The following is a 24,390-nucleotide window of genomic DNA, read 5'->3' as shown; positions in this document are numbered from 1 at the left end:
CGGCAACACGCGTGTCCTTCCCTTTCCTCCTGGTCCTGAGCAACGGTACCGTCCATTTAGATGTCACGCGGGTCTAAAACCCGACCTCGATCGTCGGCCTCGATGAGACCTCCTGTTCCTCCTTTGCTCATCTCTCTTCTTCAAGGGCATAGCGACAGGATGGCGGAAGGAGGCGATGCTTTTAGATCCGCCGAAGAGATGGAGGCTGCGTGATTTATTTTCGATCGTGTATTATTTGTACAAAAATGCAAGGATAAAGATATGTGATAAATAAAAAAGAGTACTTTTCTTCTCCGATCGTCTGTTATCTTCTTTGAGATTATTTCACAAAAACAAAAATATCGTTGTAATGTATTTTTATAATTAGAGAGAATATACTTATTGTTTTTTTATACATTCAGTAAAACACTTTGAGAGAGGCCCCATATTTTGTTTCATGCGAAAAAAGAAGATAAGGAATCATCTCAGAAAATGAATGCAAATACTTTTTACAGACGAATTTTGCACTTTGGATCGGAATTACAGTAATTCCGATCCAAAGTGCAAGATTCATATGTAAAAACTAAGTAAACTGTACTGTGTAAAAAGTATTTGCATTCATTTTCTGACATGATTCCTTACAAGTATTTCCTCTTTCCGCATGAAATGAATATGCATAGTCTTTCTCAAAATGTTTTTTTTTTTTAAGTTTTTCTTAAACTGAATATATAAAAGCATACTCTAGGTTAATATGTTTCTGCTTTTTTTTTATATTTTTTCTTTGTCAGCTTCTAATCATTGCTTGGTACAATAGCAAGTGTATAGAACGTGAATATAAATTCTGAAGTTTCCCATTTTTAGATAATTGTTTAAACGAATTTTAAACTCGATTTAAAAAATCAATTATTTAAAAAACTACAATTTCATATATCTGTTCATGCGTTAAAAGAGAAGTCATTAAATTTTGAAAGAGTAGTTTAAATACGAAATATAGAAGACCATTAAAGCAAATTGAGAGAATTTTTATGTATCTCTTTCTAAGGGTAGAACTAAAAAGAAATAGAAAATTCGACAAACTCCAGTTAACTTTAGCAGTGTGGCTTTTAATATCGATGATATTATCGTTAATATAGAGAGAAGAATTTTGCCAAGGATATAATCTGTACTTTGTTTTCGAATGTAAACTTCTATTACCATTGAAAGAATCTTACATTGTGTGGGTGGACCGGTAAAGCGGACACTAGGTGATGCGGTCAAAAAAGATAAAGCACATAGAAAGTCATCTTGTACATCCATTTTCTATTATCCTCGTTATTTTTTTTCGGCAAATACATTTTGACGACTTAGCTTGGTCTATTAAAGTATGGGCCGCGAAGAAGTGAAAATAAAAAAAGATTTATTTCTACAGGACCTTTGTATGGATGAAAGGAAGATCAATGGCTTCTGATTATCATCTAGCCGGCTGTGACTAATTAAGTTCATCTCTCAATAACTAATTTCCCTAGTAGCATAATTTATTGGTACAATATTGATCCAATGCATGTCAATGTTTAACCAATGAATTGTGCTATTCGCGTATTATAAACCTTGAGACAATTTCTCATCCTCGCTCATCGTTTCGCAATCGGTGCAAAGTGACGGACTGTCCCGTTCGAGGGAATTCCGTATACTCAGAGGTGCTCAAGCTCTCCTGTTGTAGGGTTGTATTGATTTCTATGATGGCGGCAGGCCGGCGCCTGCACCCTCCGCGATCGGAGGAATGGCCAGGGAGCGTTGCTCCGTAGTGTTTTTCCATCCTCGAGGACAACGCGCGCGAAAACGCGGCGACGAGAAGTGAAGTGGTGAGATACGTGAAAGCTAATTATTATCGCTTGACAGGAACGATAGATCGTGTCGCGCCGGCGGCCACATTACTTTCGATTCCGCCCTCGTGGGTTTGCCCAGGGACCACCAGGCGACACCGAGGATCTGTGTTCGTGTGATGGTGTCCGTACTCGCGTATGGATTTTCGACATGGACAGCAATCCCTGAGCAACGAGCTGCACTGCGATAGCTTTACTAAGATCGCCGGCGAATTGGCTTACTTCGTCAATAGACGGACCCTCCTGAATGAGAGCTTTCGCGTATCTCAACGGGATACTCTCTGGTTGTCGTAATCGCGGCGGCACCGGCAGAAAGGGTCGTCGCCACAAAATAGAGAGTCACGCGTGATCGTCTTTATAATCACGTCGGAGAAATCAGCGGAAAACGATACTCTTGGGTAAGAGATAGATGATCCACGCCAGATGGTTTTGTTGCTGTGACTAGAATAAAGATGATACTCGAAAGATCGGCCGTGCTAATTTCTCATGAAATATATGCTACTCCATGTTATAATGGACCGATTTAAATCTTTTTTTTGTTGTAAAGTGCAATTCAAGCCAAAAGATGCTTTGAATGATTCGATTATTGATCAAAATAGATATCGAATTAAAATCGAATATCGTCTATTGCAAAGATCGATTATATCAAGAAAAATTTTTAAATCGTTAAGTATTTGACAGATGATCTAAACCTAGCAAATAAAACTCTTGTTTATTCTAGGCTCAGAGAGAGACAGAGAGAGAGAGAGAGAGAGAGAAGTGTATAATTTTTTATTTTTAATAGCATATTGATTTTCTTGTCTAACGTGGATCGTTGTAAAATGACGCACAACTATTTTTTTCGTGCAATGATTTTTGCTGAAATTGTATAAGCATGCAATCGTGTCGGATCTGGTTGATGAAAGATCTTGAAGTATTTTAATCTTTTTGAAACTAATTATTTTTTGAACTGCTATATTGCGATATTCATTCAAGTCAAATTGTTATCCATCAGTCTTATGCGAACACGGAGAAAATTTGCTCGAATACAAAACATGCTTTTCTCATTATATTGTGAAAATGATTTCGAAATATTTGTTAAATTCGAGTTCAATTTGTGCCAATTAAAACAAACGCAAAACTTTTCACGGTTATTTAACCGCATCTGAATATGAAGACTATACCGCTAAGACTTGTCACTTGTCATGTGCTCGTGAATGACTCGTTAGCTATATGGTTTACGCTCTATCGACCGACTTATATCCCCTTTTGTTCATGTGTCTTACTTTTAACATCTCGGTCATCAACTCATTATAGCTGCGTAGCGAGCTCTAAAGATGCATAAACAATATCCTAGAACAATTCGAAAATTCTCGCAGGTCCGTGAGATTGTTAATTACCGTAGCGTGCGTTGTGTTTAGAGTCTTCAATCGAAACCACATTTTGACCTCTGGCCGAAACCGAAAACGAATATTCGGTTGTAATTCAATTTCGGCCGAAAACGAAACCGAAACTTACAATTAGATAAGTCTTACTAAAAAAAGTTTTGCTAAAAAAAGAGAGAGAGAGAGAAGCTAACGGAGTCACATTTTTTTTGTCAGAGTCGAAATCAATATTTTTAGATTAATTTTACAGAGACCGTATGATTTTTAAAAATGACAAATTTATACACTCTTTAAAAAACAAGATTTTATTAAAATATCTAACTATAGTAATGTAATAATATTGCATCTTCAACTTTTAAAGAAATCAAATCACAGTTATTATTAGTTTGTACTCAAATTGTCTTAAGCTTAATCAACGAATTAATAATTAAAATCGAGCAGTTGTTTTTTGAACGCTCATCAGCGCGTTGCAACTTGTACAGTGTCGGTTTATCCACCGAAATTTTCTTTTAACTTCGGCCGAAACTGAAATCAAATTGAAACCCTGATTTTTTACCGAAACTGACCAAAACCGCCTAAACAGAACAACAATCATTATGATATCAAAATGATGTCAAAATGATTCCAAAATGATTATTAAAAGTCATTTTTCAATCATTTTCGATTCATTTTAATGTCATTTTAACCTTAATTGTGACTTGTTGTTCTGCTTGGGCGAAACCGAAATTTCGGTCGGACTTTAGTTATGTTTCCTATTTGATTAATGTAGAATGGAATAAGAAGACTCTTGATAATTAAAACAACAGTAGATTAGAAAAAGGCATAAGAGTCAAGCATGAAAATTAATCCCAAGGATAACAAAGTCAAAATAATGACTTCAAAGGAGAAGAAAGTTAAAATAATGTCAATTTAACGTCATATTGATCGAATTTATATCACTGGTCATAATTCGATCAATGTGACATTATTATGATTTTCTTGTTTTTCTTGAGATGAGATGAGTTAAATATAGCACTTTTACTAAAACTAAAGATATACACTACATGTTTCGGCTCATTTTTTAATCATCTTCAGAGCGTATATACTGGTAATAACTGATTGTGAGTTACACAATGTTCTGGAAATGACTCTCCACAACATAAGAACGACTCGTTAGTCTCTGTAACTCGGTTGTTGCTTGTATCTACGTTTGAAAGGTAGTTAAAAAGCTGACACATGTATGTACTCTTCATTTTAGTAAATTGCTTATTTAATTTACTATATCTGTACATTTATTTCCGCGCTTGACTCTTATATCCTTTTTTTATTCTGCCATTTTGAATGTAAAATGAGTTACAAAGTCGCCAACCAAAAGGCTAAAATGTAGTAATCATTCAGCAATGATTGCAAAGCGGTATCTTGTAAAATACTTCCCGTCGCGATGATCGACAATTTCAAACAAAGGAATTACGAGCAGCGCTCGATTGAGGTCGCATTCAGTAATTCGCATAAACAATTTTCTTGTTTAATATGCTTTGACGAACCGCGGGAAGAGGTGCAAAATTTGCTCGGCCCGTCATCTTACGACATTTAACGAGACGACGAGACGTTCAAACGCGGTCAATCGCACACTTAGTCATATGACATGTGACAGTAGAAAGCATCACCAACACCGCGATTCAAGGCGTTTTAGTTAGCAGATGGATCAAAATGGCTCGTACCCACCCATTATGAGTTTAGATTAACGAACCTGCCGGCGTCATAGGAGTACCGTTTTCCTCCGCGATTTTACTCCAATTTAAACCGAGTTTCTTTTTAAATTTTAATCCCATTTAATTGAAATCTCGTTTCCTTCTAATTTAAACAGGAAGCACCTTTGCATTTAACTTTAACAAAAAGCTTTCCATTCGCGAGGAATTCTTGATAGGTGCAATCGCTCGGGTATTACGCCATTAACACTGTAAAATCGCGTGCGAAGACATTCACCGTGTTTGAGGGATTTTACTTTCGCTTCTTCTTCATTTGTCAGATGCATTGGACATATCAGCTCTGCGTGATACGGAGAAATCACCGTAATGGAAAGAAACACCTAATGCGCATTACGAGACCGATGTGTCTATATAATTAATAAGGATCCAGGGGTTGCTCGTTGATCCATGTTCAATTATATGCAACTTATATCTCTTCGTCACTAATATATACGGAATAAACATTATTTTATTACAACAAGAATAACCATAATAAAATCATAATAATTAATAACCTGATATCATTCTGCTATAATAACCGGTCTTGGAGATGATAACGATCAAATGTGTAATATTGAACATCTCGAAACCACTTCTGATTTTATTTTAAGCTTCAAACAATAATTAAAATTATTAATAATAAATTGAAATTTTCCGTGTGCTTTACATGGTTATCTGCACAAACGATACGTTGTAGAGAGGCAAGAAATTTTTGCGTTCCGAACGTCGTCAGTCATTCTCATCAAGGAAAGTTGTACCTACACGAAAGGAGTCAGTCGCGCATCTCTGGTTTACACACCAGGCCTAGACATTGACCTCGAAAGCGAGGTGATCATAGCCGACGTATAGAGACGTATCGAAGAAAGTACGCCAATCAACCTCCAACCGGTTTGCGTCTTACGTGTATCACTATGATCAGACGTTATAGTCGATTTCCTTCCTCTGATTCTCTTTTGCGAACCGATTAATCAATCGGCGATCGATCGCGCTGGCATTACATTTGGAGAAAATATGTACTCGAATTATCCCAATAAACAAATTGATATACAATAATCATAAATTGACGAAAATTTCGCAATAATTCCGCAATAATTTAATAATAAGAACACGGAAAGAATTTTCTCTTAAAATTTACCCTGAAAATAGTTGTGATGTACAATATTTTAAAGACTTTACCATACACTTCAATAAAATTAATCAAACTTATTTTATATTTTATTGTAGTTTTATTAGTGAATGAGAGAGATTTACGTAAAATTCTTCGAAATATAATGTTGTCTCATATTTAAAAAAAAAATTTTTTCCGAGATGATTCTTCAGAATGTTATTGTTTTGCCAATAAACTATTTTCAAATTAATTGCACAATCAATTATTAATATTTTATGAAAGATCAATTTCTATTGACCTGTTTTTGTAAATATTTCCATACAAATGCAGACCATAAATTTTGTCCAAGATTTCATATATAATTGTATAAATATTTTCTTATCGAGGAATATATGTATGCTGATCCAAGCAAAACAACAAGTCACGATAATGTTAAAATGACATTAAAATGAATCGGAAATGATTGAACAATAACTTTTAATGTCATTTTAGAGTCATTTTAACATCATTTTGATATCACGATGACTTGTTGTTTTGCTTGAGAAGTGACTTTTAAATTTTTATAAATATAATGAGAGGAGGGGTGACAAATAAGACATAACTGCGACAGTGCTTGGCCAAAACAGCATGAATTGAAATATAGTATACAGTATGACAGAACATTAAAAAAATGTGAAATATCATTTATTAATTTTTCATTGGTTTGTCATTACTTAAACATTGCATTTGAGACCTTTATTAATTTTTATTTCTTTTACCTGGTCCATTCGCTGCTGTTTTTCAAACGCGCGCGAGCAAATTTAAATATAATAAAAAATAAGAGAAAGGTCTCTTGACTTTAGAAATTGAGCATTATAGTCATTAGAGGGTTGTTTTCTTTATCAGCATTTAGCAAAAGTGTTAAAAGAAACAGGTGATCGCATAATTTCAATAAAAGTAAATTGCTTTCATTTTGTCTTGAAGATAATAATTGTGTATCCTTTAAATTCTTTGCTTGATTGTTATATTGATTTTGTGGATCGATCAATTATATCCGTTCTCCGGATTAGGGTTCAAGATTGCCGTGGTATACCATGCGGGTAATCCGCATGTTACGGTACGTTGTGGTTTACGTAGAAAGCGAAACTTAATGTGGTTTCAAGTACAATATATAAAATATATAAAAAGGCAATAGTGAAACCGATCATCAGATCGATTATTTATCTCTCTTCTACCTATGAACGATACGTGCTATACGACGCCGCTGTATACAGCGGCTGTTGTATATAATTTCACTTTTTGCGTAAAATGCCAATTTACGTTGGTCTAGAAATTAAGCATTTTCTCCAATTTAAAGAACAAAAACGACATGTTGTAAAACATTTCATTAATGTTTGGACAAAAATGATGAAGATTTATGTAACGAAATTATCGAAATCTCTAATTGGACGATACTGTATGCACATTTTAGAAAGAAAAAAATTAACGTGTTCGCAAATATCAATAGTAGAATGTAGCAAGGTATTAATGTATCGCATCTTTCAGGATGAATTAAGTTCTGAAAAGACTATTAATGCTCTTATCGTAGTTAGGAATGTCAATAATTACGATCATAGATGCGATCCTATCTCTAACCGATCCAGGAGAAAGGAAGTGTAACCACTCTCTATCGAACAACTTTTCCCTTCTTTTCAAGCAGGCGTTAACTGTAGACTGGTTAATGTAAGAACAAACACGAAAGCAGTTTCACTTATTAGAATTGTCAGCGTTTTGTGTCGCGCATAACAATACCATAGTGCAGAAAAGGCAAGTTAAAAAAATTCCAATAATTGTTGCATCAGAATTTTTTAAAGCTTTTGAATAAAGATCAAGATTGACTATTGTCTTTCCATAATCAGTTATTTTAAATTGCTATTTCATATTCCTTCAAATGTGTTCTATCACTGATATAAAGTTCGTTTTAATTTGAATTTATAATTACAACAGCAATGGCAAATTTAAATTAAAATGAACTTTGTGTCATTGACAGAACACATTTGGAGGAATGTGAAATAGCAATCTAAAATAATTGAACTTAAATTTAATGATAAAAAAGGCAAATTTAAATTTAAACGAATTTTGTATTGACAGAACATATTTGAAGGTAATACGAAATAGCAATTTAAAATAATTATGGAAAGACAATAGTCAATCTTGATCTTTATTCAAAAGAAATTTAGAAAATTCCAATGCAACGATTGTCGGAATTTTTTAACTTGCCTTTTGATACAAAGTTTGTTTTAATTTAAAACAAACTTGTATCATCGATATCCGTATAAAATGAATAATTGATATTCTTGAGATGCAATAATGATTATTTATAGCTTCCTAATCAATGTAGAGACTTAAATAATGTCTAGAAAATTTTTAAGTCTATTGAAAGTCTTTACAACGTAATTGAGTCATTTGCAAATTGCGACGTATCTTACAGCTACCATCTATTCTCAAGAACAAATGTTGAATTTAATTTGTTTTAATATTGCTTGGCTTTAATCGTACGATTGTATTACTTATATACTTATTTCAGATCGTAACATCAATTATTTTATATAGATTATTAAGTGGCACGGTAGAATACATTTTCTTCCTCTGTTTGATTCAGCGTGTCGTGAAATGCTTAATCTTGAATGATGAGCTTGGTCACAGATTTCAGTCGGTGCACTACTATTTTATCTGTAGGAAGTTACGTGATTTAAGTGACAAGAAGAATTTGAATCTTGCAAGTCTAAGATATATTGATATTTAATGTGTGATGAGTTCTCGGAAGATCTACAACGGCCGGCAAATATTTAAAGAGACACCAAATATTATTTCTTAAATTCGTGGTTGAGTAATTCCTAACTATGCATGTTTCCGCAAGAGGTGCCAAAGTGTGTCAGCTATCATTTTCCCAGGAAGTATGCGATATTAAAATCTGCTATGTGACGTTCGTCAAATTTATTTTCTCTGTCGTGCGAAACTGTGTTTGCCGAGTTAGACTAAGTTAGAACGTCATGCATTGCAATGAGGGCTTGGCACTGCATTGTTATTGTCGATTATCAGAACATGAGCATTCAAAGTTTTGATTATACTAGCTACAATTCTTCAAAGAAATCAAATCAAAAAGTACTATCAGGGTGATACAAAATTCAAATTAAAAGATCTCTTCTATAATATTTTCTATAAAAAAAAAATTGTTTACATAATTATAAATCAGATAAATTTATATCAATGAACAAAATTAATATTATTTATGTCATTTGTTAATAATATATAATATCTCTCTTACGAAATTCAAAATATACGAGTATATCTATATATTGATCAATTTCGCAATAACTGTAAGTTGCAAAATATAAATGCATAGATAAAATTAATAATCATCAAACTTTTAAGCGCTAAACAATTTTTTTATCTTATACATAAAATCAATGGATTATTAAACAAAAATGTGTTTTTTACACTTGTTAGAATTTTAAAAAATTGTACCGTTTCTAAGGAAATACAAATAAGTCTAATTTTTTGTTTCTTTAATCGTTGCCATTCAACTGCTTGTAAAATAGTGTAAAGTTGTCATCGCTAACCGCAGAGCGACGAACGAGGTCGTACAACATGTGGCATTCTGCCTTTTTTTAGCTTAAGAGAGATGTCCACTGCTTGAAGCACGGTTTATTCATGAGGAGGCGACACATTCATCTAAGATGATTTAGAGAAATTTACTGGATGAGTACTTCGTGTACAATGTGCCCTAGATAGGCCCTAGGCATGTAGGACTTAAAAGACAATTACAAAGAACTTTTTGAAATTAGATTTATATCTAATTTGATCTCTGTCGCGCGAGCAATATATTTTACAATTAGCCAAGTTTTTGTTATCAAGATTAAGATTATTCAGATTATTAAAGTAATAATTGGCAATATTAATAATAATACATGTACACGATAACGTTAATATTATAAAATTAATAATGGCGTTTAGAAATGTAACTGCTGTTAGATTCCACTTCTTGGGACATTGTAAAGATCAATATTTCATTTGTATTGTAAGAAGTGTGTCGTTATCAAGTGTACGAAGGTCCTAATAGAAAGATCCCGTTATAATTCAAGTACGTATATTAGACCTGAATCCATACGTAAGCGATAGTGATGTAGCGCCATTCTCTAATTTTACGGCGGAATGTTTGCTACAATAATTTGCTATATAATGATTATTTTCATCTAAAGCATTTCTTTATGTATGATAACAAACAATACAATATGTTCAAAGATATTGAAACATGTATTTAGAATACATTGGTATGGAATGCCTCATTATTATGATGACGTACCAGTATTCGATTGCTGAAAGTGTGACACTTTCGAAATACCTATGAGATGTTCATAAATATTTTAAACTTTTCTACCGAAGAGTCAAAAGTTTTATTGAAACAAACAATCAATATATAGAATGTTACTGACAAATTGAGTATGTTATTTGTTAATTCAATTGTTAATTTTAATATTAAAACAATATTGAAAAATATTCTATATTTTGTACGGAACTACTTTCTTTGTCAGATTGTTTCCTAACTGTTTATTAAATAAAAATTGTTATTCTGTTAAAATTGACACAAATTTACATTTTACAAAGATTTGGCGTGCCTCGTATAGATTCCACAAATGTATTTAATCAAATGCGAAATGTAAAATCTCCAGAAATTTTTACATTTATTTACAAAACTTATTTTATATATTTTATTTATTTTTTTTATATAAAACGATTTGTCTCGCGATTATTTTGCGATTTTTAAACGATTCTACGCATGATTTCGTTCTTATTTTATTTTGCTTGCGTTATCCATTGCGCTTTATAAATCAAAGGCTGTACAAAAATTACGGCGATGTTTCTGGAAAATGTTTCAGTTTAATAGAGGGTTCCTCAGTGTCGTGCTTTCATTTAATTACATCATTATGCCATTAAAGGGTACATGTTACATTCTTTAAAAACCTGTTTTACTCTGTGAGAGAGAGAAGATTCGACGGTCATCCGTTTGGCACAGGGTCAAACAAAAAGTATGCTTGGAGGAAAGTTCGTTTCGAGGAACACATATTAGTCAGATTTCCTTTGGACGAGCACATGCATCTTGTGTTATTAAATTAATGTTGAACGTGGAATATTTTTTTATAAAGTATGCATTTAATGTTTATGAATGCTAATGAATATTTAATATATATTGTGTTTCATTGTTATAAAATTTAATATTTTTTATAAAATGTACATAATATTTTTTTATTTTTGTACTTATTCACTCATTAATAAATTAATATAAAATAAGAAACTAATTATGACACAATCTAATTACCAATTAAAGGCGATAACATAAGTTAGTCTTAATTTATTATTTCCTAACTTGTTAACTGCAAATGTGAACTGCAAATAATTGGATCAATTGCTCGCTCAACGAATAAATGCCGTTTTAACCAATTCGCTAGTTTCTAACTGTATCGCCTTTACATACGTTACTGTGCCGTCTAGTTTACCGTTCGAAATTAATCAATCATAGAGATCTTCACTCCGAAAGTGATACGTGTTCGCTTTCTTCTTTGTAAATCAGATTCCGGTTGACCTTTTTCTTCTTATCCATCTTTGGTTTTCTTTTACCTCATGCACTATAAAAAGAGCAATTTGATAACAACACCGATGCTCGTTTAACCGATATGGCGATGACCCATCGGTACCCAGTAACCCAGCTTCCAGTATAATATATCTCACCTGCTGATTCTGGTCCGTGCTTCCGTCGGCCCACTAAACGGCCAAGAGATCACGTGAAACAGGTTCCGTTTTCTTTCTTTTTCTTTATTATTATTCCGGTAAGGCTCGTGCGAAGTATATGTCAGCCGCTAAAAACGGCACATTAAATTATCAAAATATTCAGAATGCGAAACCTCTCATTTTTATTCTCTTATTAAAATCATTCGCACGCGAATGTATCATACAAATTAGCGTCAGATAACTGTCACGTGTCTGTAACTGTCATGTATCAGATGTTATCGAGAAATGTGACTTATTGACAGTATTTCTGTTTCATTCATGAACAATGAGAAATGCGAGAAAAGCTTACTAATTGAAATATCACTTCATGAATAAATATGAGCGAGGATATACGATAGGTTGTTTCCGACGATTATCACACATTTAATTGAATTTAATTTGATTAATTTAATAACTTAATTAAATGCTTGCTTCATAAAATGTCTTCATAAAAATACGTAATTGTCTTTCGCATGATTCTTCGTAGAAAGGAAACGCATAACGACTGTTTGCAAAGGAAATAAAAATCTCAAAGGTCATTAAATTTCTAGTGACTGTATATCGAATGTGACGACACTAGTTTGCTTTCCTCTACGCACATTCCAAGGTCTCCCATGTAACAAAATCCTTATGCAATCCTTATTGATCGATGTTTTTGCGATCGATAAAAATTTCATGGAGAACCTGTTTGTTTTCTAGCAATCCGGAAGAAACTTCTTCTCTTTCAACTCGCTCGAATCGATTATTGGCGACAGAACGGACGTCTCTTTATGAACTTTTTGTACGAGATAGTTTTTACTAGCGGTGTCGGTGAAATCTGTGAATTCGTAGATAAGTGGTACCGGTCCATTTAAGCGTAAATGGTGAATCATGACTAGGTGAAAGGTAAACAGATAGAGACATTGGTGCGTGGACCAAACGATTTGGATTTTGGAACCGTGCTACACAGTCGGTGAGCGGTCCATTGACCCGTTTCAATTCACCGGATTATCATTGACATAGGTTTTGTGCCTTCCACATCGCTTTCTCCTTGATCGCCGTTTTTCTTTTCGCGCCACATTTGCTGAAGCTACGTGGAGAAAAATTTTCTTTTCGTCGCATTTACGAAGAAATATTAAATTTTATATAAGCTTATATTTTATATATATATAAGTCGTCCTTATATTTTAAAATAATTAAAATAAGAGACGCGTCTTTTATGCATTTTAAAAAACAATATTAAAGAGCAATAGTTTTCTCTGAGAATCGAATTACGATTTATAGACCAAGTTTTACTTAAATCCTTTTTATTTATGCTTCTATCATTTTCTCTACGTTTAATACGCGTCGATTTCACGTATCGATTAGAGATTATTACTGTCCTGAGGTAATATTTTCTACGGTTAACGAGAGGGAATCTCGATATTTCTCGCATTTCTTCGTCCTCTCCGCGACGTTTCAGCGCCCACTTTTCTGACACGAGACTCTTGGGCTGCAAAAACTGTTGTGTGAGGAGGTCTCGTGACGAACGCGCGGAGATGCTGTACGACTCTCGCCTGGAAAACGAGGCTACAACAGTAACGTGTAGCCGATGGCACCTATATGACGGCATTTTGCCATCAGTCTGAGAGATGAATCGTTTCAACACATTTTTATCCGTGGAATTCTTCCGAGACGTTATCTCGTTTACAATTAGCCTGTTTAGCCATCGTACGAATGATGTTATCGACTATATATACATATATATATCGCGTGTAATGATCGATGATTGATTATATTATATGTATGCCGATGTCAGTAGCATAATCACAAAATAGTTTTCTATATCAAGAGGCCTCTTTTTTAATAGGATTATTATAGACACTTATTAAATTATTTATTTTGACAAGTCAAGATACCTGCGAAACGATAAAATAATAATTAAGTTTTGTTGCCGATTGAATTATATCTCCGCTGTTGTGTGTTGAAATTATTTTTATTGAATGGTAACTTTTGTAAAAAACTGAACGGCGTTGAAATATATTATAATTATCATTTTTTGCGTGACGTTATTTACAGTCGTAAGTTACAATCGTTTTTGATAAAGATAAATATATATACGCAAACATAATTATATGAATTTTATTCAAAATATTCAACAAGTTAATTTTATAATTGTTATAGTTTACATTAAAATTAAATAAACAGATAAGCAGTAATTAAATCAATAAATTAAAGTATATTTAATACCAATCTTTGGAAACCAATAAGAGGTCGCGGATGATTAAAAGAAATAAAAACTAGAATAATCACTCTTTTAGTGTGTAGTTATTCTTATATGTCATTCATTAATGTGTAGTCATTCTTATATGTCATATACATCTTATTTTAAGGAAGTTAATCAACGCACGAATAGTTGCTTAAGGATTCGAGTCCATTAAATTGCAAGCGGAAGTAGAAATCTACAAAAGACCCGCGGGCTGTTGTCTCCATTCGTAAATCTCATCGCGAGATCGATAGAAAAGGGGGGGGGCGACTTGCAGATTAGCAACGATCGGAGGGTGGGATCCTGGGGATCCTACCTCACGCGTTTCGCCTTGACCGATCTCGGCTGATCTATCCCCACGATCGATTCCCACCACGATCCGCGGTTTTGGCCTCGTTTGCGTTTACATCGCTTATGCTCGCGGAAGATACCACCTCCGACGTTCTGATCGTCCACCACCAAAGCCACGGGTGGCAGAGGATACCAAACACCAAAGTTATAAAGCGAACCGGCTAAGCTGGTGCGCGGCGCTGCCACTTTGTCGAGCGACCACGACGTGCCACGGTTTGTTTCCCGCTTTCGTGAAAGAAGAGGAGAGGTATTTTTTTCCCCGGCAAACGGACGCCTCTCCCGCGGTGTGTCATCCTCTGAGACGCACGGTCGTCGGACCATGTCATTTTGACGCGGAGTCGTGGGTGCGGTTGTAATAATTCCTGGCACAATTCTGATACGCCACTAGTTGCACGCACGAAGAGAACAAGGATCCGAATTTACTACATAAGGTACTTTTGACTAAAGAACCGCGCCAGGTAAGAAGATTCTTTTCGTTCCTCGAGAACAAGATGTGTCTCAAAGTCGCGCGGGGTTACTTCACGTATAGACTACTTTGAGATAGGAAACTCGATCAACCGGTTGTTCCCTGATTGGGCTTAATTAACACATTGCAAACTATATGTGTACAAATGTAAATTGGTAATTATTAGAACGAATTTTTTTTTTCAAAGCTGTAATGCAAGGTATGAAGCGATTATGTTTTTTTAAAAATTTCAGGATATGTGCATATCAAGTGTATAATATCTCTATATAAGAAATGATTGGAAATTTATATTTTCGGTACAAAAATGAATAATATACAAATATGAAACAGTTCAACGAGGTCAATATGTATTATATTTAACAATACAATTTCATAATTTAAAAATTTTCTTATTTTATCACAATTATATATTTTTAAAATAACATAATCTACTTCTTATTGAAATATAATTTCTAATCTAAGTTCTAAATCGTCGCCAAACTTTTTGTATTAATTTCAAATAAATAAATAAGTGATATAGAAAAATTAATAATTTTTTCATAATTTTTTATTCTGTTAAAAAAATACATATAATACGTTCTTAATGCAATTACTTGCTCTGTAGAGTTTTTTTTATCATCACAACGTATATTGCACGATAATGAGAATAGTAATTTGTTTAAACTAATTTTTAATCTTCTTTTAAAAAAAGATAATGTCGCAATATCATATTTGCAAGCGTGTAACTGTTGTGAAAATTCCTAAAAATCTTAGGTAAGCATTTAATAATTTTGCAACATAAAGGCATTTTAATTTTATTCTAAGCGTCATGTTACTTACGCAATGTTTTACATTGAACAACTGAAAAAGAGTCAGCAATAAGATCGAAAATTATGTTATCAAGATAGGTCAAAATATTAAATTCAGTTAAAAAAGGAACAACCTTATGTTATTTTTGTAATGTGTAAAGAAATATGAACGTTGAAAATATTTAAAATATCAAAATTAAAAGAGACATTTTGTTTGAATATTAATTATTAAATGAAACGTTAATAAACTTTATAAATATACGACTAATATATAAGCATTCTTCAAATATTCAAGTTTCAAAGTGTAACTTTGTAAATTAAAGTAAAAGTATGTCGACATGAATAATTATATCCCATCCAGAAATGATTAGTTGATCAATGTGTCGAACCAATGCTGATTTAACGTCGATCAACCATTTCTCTGGCCGAGACATTTATAATTGATATAAATATGTATATATTAATAGTATTAGATAATATAAAAAAATTAAATGTTCCATTAATGCGAAACATTCGTTTTAACATTTATAATTTTTCTATTATCAATCTTAAAAATAAATTCCTCATTGTCATAAATAAATCATACGGATGCTATTCTCTCGCTTCCTCTTTCTCATTTTCTCTCTAAAAAGATTTTAGAAATAAGTTGTCTTTAATAATAAGCTTAGAGATTTATCCGATCATTTATATGGATTTGAACTTGGATTTGTACTTACAGTGTTCATTAGCTTAACTTTCGCTAGACTCGTATTGCTCGTCTGTTTCGTAAAGATACATTTATCAAGAAGATGCACTTGAATGAAGATCAAAATATATACCTACTTTAACGAAAAATTCAAAGATTTCTCTCTTTCGCTTCTACCTATCTATGCCTGTCTATGCATCTCCATTCGAAATGAAAGTTTTCACATTGTCACGTATCATACAGTACTTAATGACCGTATGATAATTATATTGCGATAAAGATTCGAGCAATAACGTTAAATAATTTTTTTATTATTAATATTTGTACAATGCAGATTACTTGTATAATTAATAGGTCATTTGCATTAGTAACTAATAGTAGGTCATTAGTATTGTCATTAATATTCCCTGATTTGGTTCGCGTGTAAAAGGAGAAACGCTGCGTCATGAGTTATTGGGAATTTAAATACTTAGACTTTAATCAAGAATGTGTAATTTTCCCGTTATTTATTGTATAAAGAGCTTTCACATCCTTTCTCGATTTATCATCCACATAAAAGAGGGAAGATCTCGGGTCAGAATATTTTATTATTTTTCTTTACATAAGTAGCAATTTAAATTTTTAAATACTCTAGTTCTATTGAGAATGTAATCTCCCTCGGTAATGATTAAAGATTCGATATTTGTCACAATATCTAGAAAAATTTATTCATTATCCTTTCGATCTTTAATGTACATACATTACAATACGTATACAAATACGTGCTATGCACTTGCTGATATATCGCTTTGATAGAAAAGTGATATACCTGAAAATTGGCAACTTTTCAGGAAACCATTTTTTAAATTCTGAATTGGAACAATGTTTTAGGAGTCTTTTAAGAAAAAATGACATAATTCCAAATAGAACGTTTGTCTACAGTTACTTAATTACCGATAACATTTCTTCGCGATATTAAACTCAAAAAATGTCTTTTTCTAAAAACAATCATTACCCCTTTAATTATAAATTGAGAGAGTTATAAATGTATTACTTTTCTAACAAAAATATACACCTTTAGAGTTGCTATCTTATCATTAACGCAAAAATAATTTTTGAAATGTCGTTCGTTTTATCAAACAAGTGATATGCGTAATAACGATAATGGTACATTGTAGTGAAGTAACAATTAGTTACGCGCTGTAACTTTTATAGCCTTCGAAAATTTTGAAGAAAATTTCTCGGCTTTTATCTAGAGAAAAGTTGGTCCAGTAATTTTTTGCAGCTCTCTTTCTTCGAAAAAAATCTTTTTGAAATATATCTCATTTTTTTAAGGCGAAGATTCATTTTTAAGAAAAGATGAATCTCTTTCGTTCTTCTGTAAAACAGTTACTTTGATTTGCAAAGTGACTCGAGAGAAGATTGACTTCTAACTAGTGTTTACTAATTCCTTCCTTAAATACACATAGCTTCAAAATCTCAACAATTACGCCATGAGTTCAATACGAAATCGCTCACTCAAGGAAAGTAATTTTCCTTCAAAAGATATGCTAGCTTGATGGATTGTCGACTTGACAACAAGCTGCTTAGAAAAAGAAAGAAAAAATCCATAAAGAAACAAGTGTTCACGTTGGAACACGTTATGGCGACTTCGGGAGATAGCGGTAATAGTTTCTTCGGAACGTGAAAGTTATGTTCCGCGGTACATACAGCGAGTGAACGACCGGATGATGTGCATCGAGGAAATACTATTAAGAACTAATTGCGAGCTGATGCACGTATAGCATGTTTCGTTTACTGATCGCCGTGCTGAGTCGATCTCTCGAATATCTTAATATCACGCGCGTGTAAACGTAGCGATTTATTTGTTCTAAACGTATATTTTCTCATTTAAATATATTTTAGAAATATATCTTTTTGGAAAAAGTATCCGATCGAAAAATAATTAAAATGGTAAAGCTTTCGTGCTTGTTATATCTCGTTCAAGTAAACCATTACATCGGAATATTGTGTCATGCCAATTATTTCTAACAATGGTGGTAGTTTCTGACCACGCATTTGTCAGATTTGCTATGTCAGTAAAAAAAAAGATATGTGTCAGCGACAAAGTGCACAAAAATTTTGCCTTGTTGAATTTAAAAGCACCAGGGAAAAAATGTTTCATATATAATTTAAATATATTATATAAAATTATATTAAATATATAAAATTATATTATTATATAAAAAATTATATTAAATATATAAAAAATATTTAATTATATAAAAAATTGACATATTTTGTATACAATTATATCTATTTATACATGCAAAAAATATTTTGCTGCTCTAGCTAGAATCATAGCTGTTTTCTGTATCTGATAGAAAATTATATATCATACGCATAGAATTTATAGCACAAATATAATTCTATCTCTGTCATCTATACGATTAGGTGCAATCATATCCAATATCGCAGTATTTGCTAAAAATTAATCTATTTTAGCTATTTTTCGTACTTATAACATAATTTTCGCTATAACTGCAAGATCACTTTTTTGAGTGTAATTATATATAAAATATGTTCATACAATAACATTTTTTCCCGGGCAGGGTTGGGAAGTAACGTACGTTACCTGTAACGAAGTTACAGTTAAAATTACTTCTTTCAGTAACTGTAAAAAACTTAACTTCATTCCTTTCTTTTCATTTATAACAGTAACTTAATTACATTTTTTTTTACAACTAGAAACTAGTCTAGTAGTTATTTTTGTAGTTACTTTACACTTATAGTTTATTTCGAACTTATTTATCAACATATGGCAATATGTGGGCTATTCAAAATAAAGTGCTCACAATTAATAAACAATAATTATTTCTTGTGATTGGAATATATATTTATTCTTGATAAAATGATCACATTCTGTAAAAAATTAGGCTAATAGCCTTTTAGTATATAAACACATCTTAATATTGATCCCCAAATTTTGAGATTTCACGTAAACATATTAATTTATTATAAATAATATAGCTTACAATGTTCAGCATAATTAGTAAAATAATTTAATAATGTTATAAATATATAAGATTTTTGTATTTAAATAAGAATGCAAAAAATTACAAAAAATTAACAGAAAAGTAACTAAAAATTACGACTTGTTATTTTTTAAGTAACTATAATTGTATATATATATATATGTTTCTTTTTCATAATCGGTAATATGTAACAGGGTAACAGTTATTTTTCAAGAGAAAAAACTATAACTGTAACTATAGTTATTTTTTACAAAGTAACTTTTCAATTCTGCTTAAAATGCTTGACGTAGTCAAAGCAATTCTAAAAATAAAGTACGGTATATATAAAGTGTTATTTCATTAAATTACTAGACGAAATAATCGATGCATTTGACGGCTTATAACATTAATGGAAATGATATTTATACACTGAAAAAAAAGATTGGCTGCTGCAGCAAATTAGATGGTAAAATATGGCATAGCATTTTTAATTGGTTGCATCAGTCAATTTTTGGTTGTGTTAGCCTATCGAAATCCTATACTGACATTGCAGTGTAATTAAAATGATTTGATGTATGCATAATTTTTCATAAATGCAAGTTTATTAGAATCGACCTATTTTTTTGTGTTGCAGGCGATGGCGAACTTCATTAATTCGACAACACAATTTTTCAACGATGCGTACGACTATTACCTCTGGACTCTGTCCCTCGCAGGTAATCCATAAAAATTCTGTTACAAGGATTACAATTTTCTGTGATATCATCTATTTAATTAGTATTATCTGCTCTTTAACAAATATTGTCTTGCAATATGTCATCTAGATGTTTTTAAAGAGCTTCAATTTACGTAACTTTAATGATATAAATTTATTTCTAATATAAATTTCTATATATTATTATTATTATACATTATAAAAATCGATTTAATTTTATAGAATTGACTTGTTATAAATAAACAAGGTACATCGCAACTTTTACAAAATTGGTCACCATTTGACCAAATATCGACACGACAATTTTTGACTTTCAAATTTTAACATGTGACAATAGTTAATTATTATTTATTTATTATTTTCTCTGTTTCAATCTATTTGACGAATTCTTATACAATATACAAATTATTATTGGCTGCGAGTTCTGAGATTGACAATCCACTACCACTCAGCTATGTAACTGCAGTGTGTGTATTGAGGATGATTGCATCTCATTATGTACGCCACCACAATTGGATGTGAAACGCTTAGACTATGATTTTGCGATTCATAATTCAACATTATATGTGGTAATGTTAAGAATTGCTGAAGATGGCTCAAATTGGAGCAGAAACGTTCAGAAATGAATTTGATTGATTGACACAATTATTAGTTTCCTGTGCAATATTCGTTCTAGCGCTGACTCCTAATGGCCCCGTTAATTGTATACATTGATTATTATTGTATTATATGAATCAAAGGAGTCTCAAAGTTATAATTATTAATTTTATATAGTTAGTTTTTACAAAATTGTTGACATATTTCGATTTTCAGATGAAAGATCGAGGGGCTGGCTATTGGTTGATTCGCCGAAACCGACGTTAATATACACAATGCTGTACCTCTTTATCGTCTGGGTGGGTCCTAAGATCATGAAGAAACGGAAAGCTTTCAAATTAACGTGGGCTTTGGTGCCTTACAATCTTGCCATGGCCTGTCTCAATGCTTATATTGCCATTCAGGTGAATATTATTTCCTGTCCTTGATGATGGGAAAATATCACGGAACTTATCTTCATTTTTCTTATTAATCTCTATGTAGTCACTTTCACTTGAAAGTAGGTTTCTATCGCTTATCTGACATCTCTCTATATTCTTTGCAGTTGTTCGTAGGATCAACAAGGTTACGATATAGTTACGTGTGCCAGCCTATAAGGCACATTACGCGTCCCGATGAACTTCAGGTAAGAGAATTATTATAAGAAAAATTATTATAAGAAAAAATGTAGGATATTCAAGATCAGTCCTTTATCTTTCTTCGTTATAGTTTAGCTTAAAAAATACTGAGTTTCCTTATTTTATCATGTTAAGAAAAGGATAATACATATAAAAAAACTTATAGTTAAAACTTTCCACTTATAATATAAAAAAGGATTACTTTGTTAGTAATCAATATATATTAATATAACAAAGTACAAGAATGTTTAAAGAGATCGTAAAAGAAAACATGCTTAAAATAAATAATATACTGATAGAAAAAATTTTAAGCTAAATATAAACAATGCAAATATAAGGAAGTCTTCTAAAAATTTGGTGTTTTTTTGTTTAGATCGCTGACGCGGTTTGGTGGTACTATTTTAGCAAGCTTCTGGAATTTTGCGATACGTTCTTCTTCATTTTGCGAAAGAAGGACAATCAATTGAGTTTCCTCCACGTCTATCATCATTCTACCATGTTCTCGTTATGGTGGATCGGTATTAAATGGGTACCGAGCGGATCCAGTAAGAATCTCTTTATTTCAATAATTAATTCTCCTATGATATTGATATAATAGGTAATTATTATTTTAGTAATTATATAGAATAGCCCCCCCCCCCGATAACCTTGACCTTGACATATGTTGTCAAGGTCATAACCCTGAGTAACTTCTGTCAGATTTTTGCCGTCGTTCATTATCCGTTAAAATGTTATTATTAACAAAATAAAATTAAGAAATCTCTTTCCTACTATTTAAATTATTTAAAACAAAAATTCTGCTTTAAAAATAAAAATTTTCTTTGAAAACATTTTTTTTCGTATATTTGTTTTTAAAACAGAAAATTTCGTGATTTTGTAACGACTTTAAGCAAAACTAGATTCATTCAGCAATGTAATGTTATTATTTCTTAAACTTTTTTTGTTAATAACGAATAACGAGTAACGTCTAAAATGTATCGGAGATCACTTAGGGTCATGATCTTGACAACGTATGTCAAGGCAAAGGTCATCGGAGCTGGGGTCTCCTATTCTATATAAATACCATTATTTTAAATTGATTTATTAATTGGCCAAGCCAACGTTTAGGATGACTCGAATAACGGTGTTAATTATTGACTAGTAGTAAGCTTAACTTGGATAAACTTTAATAGCATTGCGCCAAGTACGGTTAAAGTTTATGTGATGGAAATATGTAAAAATCAATTATAGTTACGCTCTGTCTCCTAGACAATTAAAATTTCTATAAAAAAAGAGATAAAGATTTTTACGCGTACACTTGTAGCTTTCCTACCAGCGATGGTGAACAGCTTCATTCACGTGCTGATGTACTCGTACTATGGACTCGCCGCGTTAGGTCCTTCGGTGACCAAGTACCTCTGGTGGAAGAAGTACTTGACAATCCTCCAGCTCATCCAGTTTACGACTGCTTTGATTCTGGGAATCAATGGCATTCGATCGGGATGCGACTTTCCTCTCTGGATGCAGTACGCTCTCGTAATTTACATGCTCTCTTTCATCGTCCTGTTCGGGAACTTCTACGCCAAAGCCTATATCGCAAAGGTCAGACGCGGATTTCGTATATAATCCGGGGCGGGTTATCTCGCGCCCATATGTTTGCATTATCAGTCTATAATTGATGTTTGTTTGCAGGGTAAACAAGTGTACGCCGAGAAACGGCTTGAGAGGCTAAGAGCCATGGAGAAGGCGTCGACGAGTACACAACTCGACGGTGCGATCAGCAATGGAAAGGTCGCGAATGGACACACGAACGGATACCTGAACGGCTACACGAATGATACATCTAAGAAGATCCAATGAGGCGATTCTCCTCAAGGATGTCCCTATCGGGAGATCCAATCTACGATACTCGCGACGCAAGACGAAGAAGAAACAGTTATTATAGACATTAGTCGGCGTCGGGCAGTGCGTCGTGATCGACAAAAGTAGTTTAACAAAAAAAAAATAAATAAATAAAAACGAAAAAGGGGCAAGGGGAAAAAAGAAATGGATTTTTCGCTTAGATCCCGCACGTTATCGGGTTTGTGCTTTCGCGAGGCGAAAATTAGCACCGTGATTCCAAAGTTAAAGGATCAGCATTTGTACATTCGCGGCACCATGCTGATTCTAGCAACTGTACATATTAACGAATATTCACTGAAAAAGCGGTCTAATACCGAATGCGTTTTGTAGCGATTAACGCGACGGACCTGCAAGGATGAGAGTTCGCACATGAATAAATATGTATGAAACTGAAGTGGAAAGATTTATATATTATATGAGGAGTCAGGTAAATATCAAAATATTGTCAGAAAAGTAAACGATCTTTCTTTCAAGGGACAGTCATATAGATAAGTTTTCAGTTTGTGAAAATAAATTTTTCCCTAAATGTAGGATTAGCCAGAAAAATAATTGTAACGGAAGGAGAAAGGTGCGTATGTGTGCATGTAAATAAGTAAACGGACTGTCAGGGAAAAAAGAGGAGACGAAAATGCGAGATTTTTTTTTTTTAGGACGAATGAATGATAAATTTGTGAAAAATAATTGTAACGGAAGATTATCATAAGAGGATTGAAAGAGAGCTACATTTCTTAAAAAGAATTAAAAATGAAATTTAATGCAACTTCAGTTTGTGAAATTTTTGATAACGAAATGTATGTGAGTGTGTGCATATAAAAACTTCTCGATCAAACTTCGCAAGTGCCGTTTCGCGAACGAGCAACAGTATGAATTAATATTTAGAGGTCCCAATTCGGAAAGCCTATCACGCAGCTATATTCCTGATTGATCCGCACAGAAACGGGGAGATACGCGATACACGGAGGTTTGCCCGCTTTCGTCAAACTATACTGCTACGTTTAAATCAAAGAGGATCTAATTCTCTTTGGTTCAAACATAATACAATCGACTGATGATTTCTATTCGTTTTTAAATTTAATAAAAAAAAGAAGATAATTGATTTCAATAACAAAAAAAAGTATCGATTGGCTAGACGAAGGTTTTTATACCGATCCTTTTTTACAACGAATAATCTAGATACCAAATGACGCGCTTTCGTCGCAATGAGAATTTAATTATAACAGCAATTTAAAAAAGTCATAGTAATGAAAAAAACAGAAAAATGTAGCAA

The 24,390-nt window shown here is 32.6% G+C and overlaps 1 protein-coding gene across 3 annotated transcripts; it reads left to right on the top strand.

The window, feature by feature from the left end:
- The first annotated feature begins 1,706 nt into the window (after positions 1 to 1,706).
- On the top strand, positions 1,707 to 24,207 carry LOC108730848 (elongation of very long chain fatty acids protein 4). Of its 3 annotated transcripts, none has more exons than XM_018460782.1 (7): positions 1,707 to 2,239; positions 19,948 to 20,029; positions 20,842 to 21,029; positions 21,170 to 21,250; positions 21,616 to 21,787; positions 22,546 to 22,823; positions 22,914 to 24,207. In XM_018460782.1, the coding sequence occupies exons 2-7, from the start codon at positions 19,951 to 19,953 to the stop codon at positions 23,079 to 23,081; spliced, it is 966 nt and encodes a 321-aa protein (XP_018316284.1). In that variant the 5' UTR covers positions 1,707 to 2,239; positions 19,948 to 19,950; the 3' UTR covers positions 23,082 to 24,207. The 3 variants fall into 3 exon arrangements, with proteins under 3 accessions (XP_018316284.1, XP_018316275.1, XP_018316292.1); XM_018460773.1 differs by lacking the exon at positions 1,707 to 2,239 and adding an exon at positions 14,568 to 14,833; XM_018460790.1 differs by lacking the exon at positions 1,707 to 2,239 and adding an exon at positions 14,568 to 14,860.
- The last annotated feature ends 183 nt before the right edge of the window (positions 24,208 to 24,390 follow it).

Source organism: Mycetomoellerius zeteki, unplaced genomic scaffold (genome assembly GCF_001594055.1).
Source record: "Mycetomoellerius zeteki isolate Tzet28-1 unplaced genomic scaffold, Tzet1.0 scaffold119, whole genome shotgun sequence".
NCBI classification, from domain to species: Eukaryota; Metazoa; Arthropoda; class Insecta; order Hymenoptera; family Formicidae; genus Mycetomoellerius; species Mycetomoellerius zeteki.
Note: the sequence above shows the minus strand (reverse complement) of the source record. Positions and strands in the feature narration are given on the sequence as shown.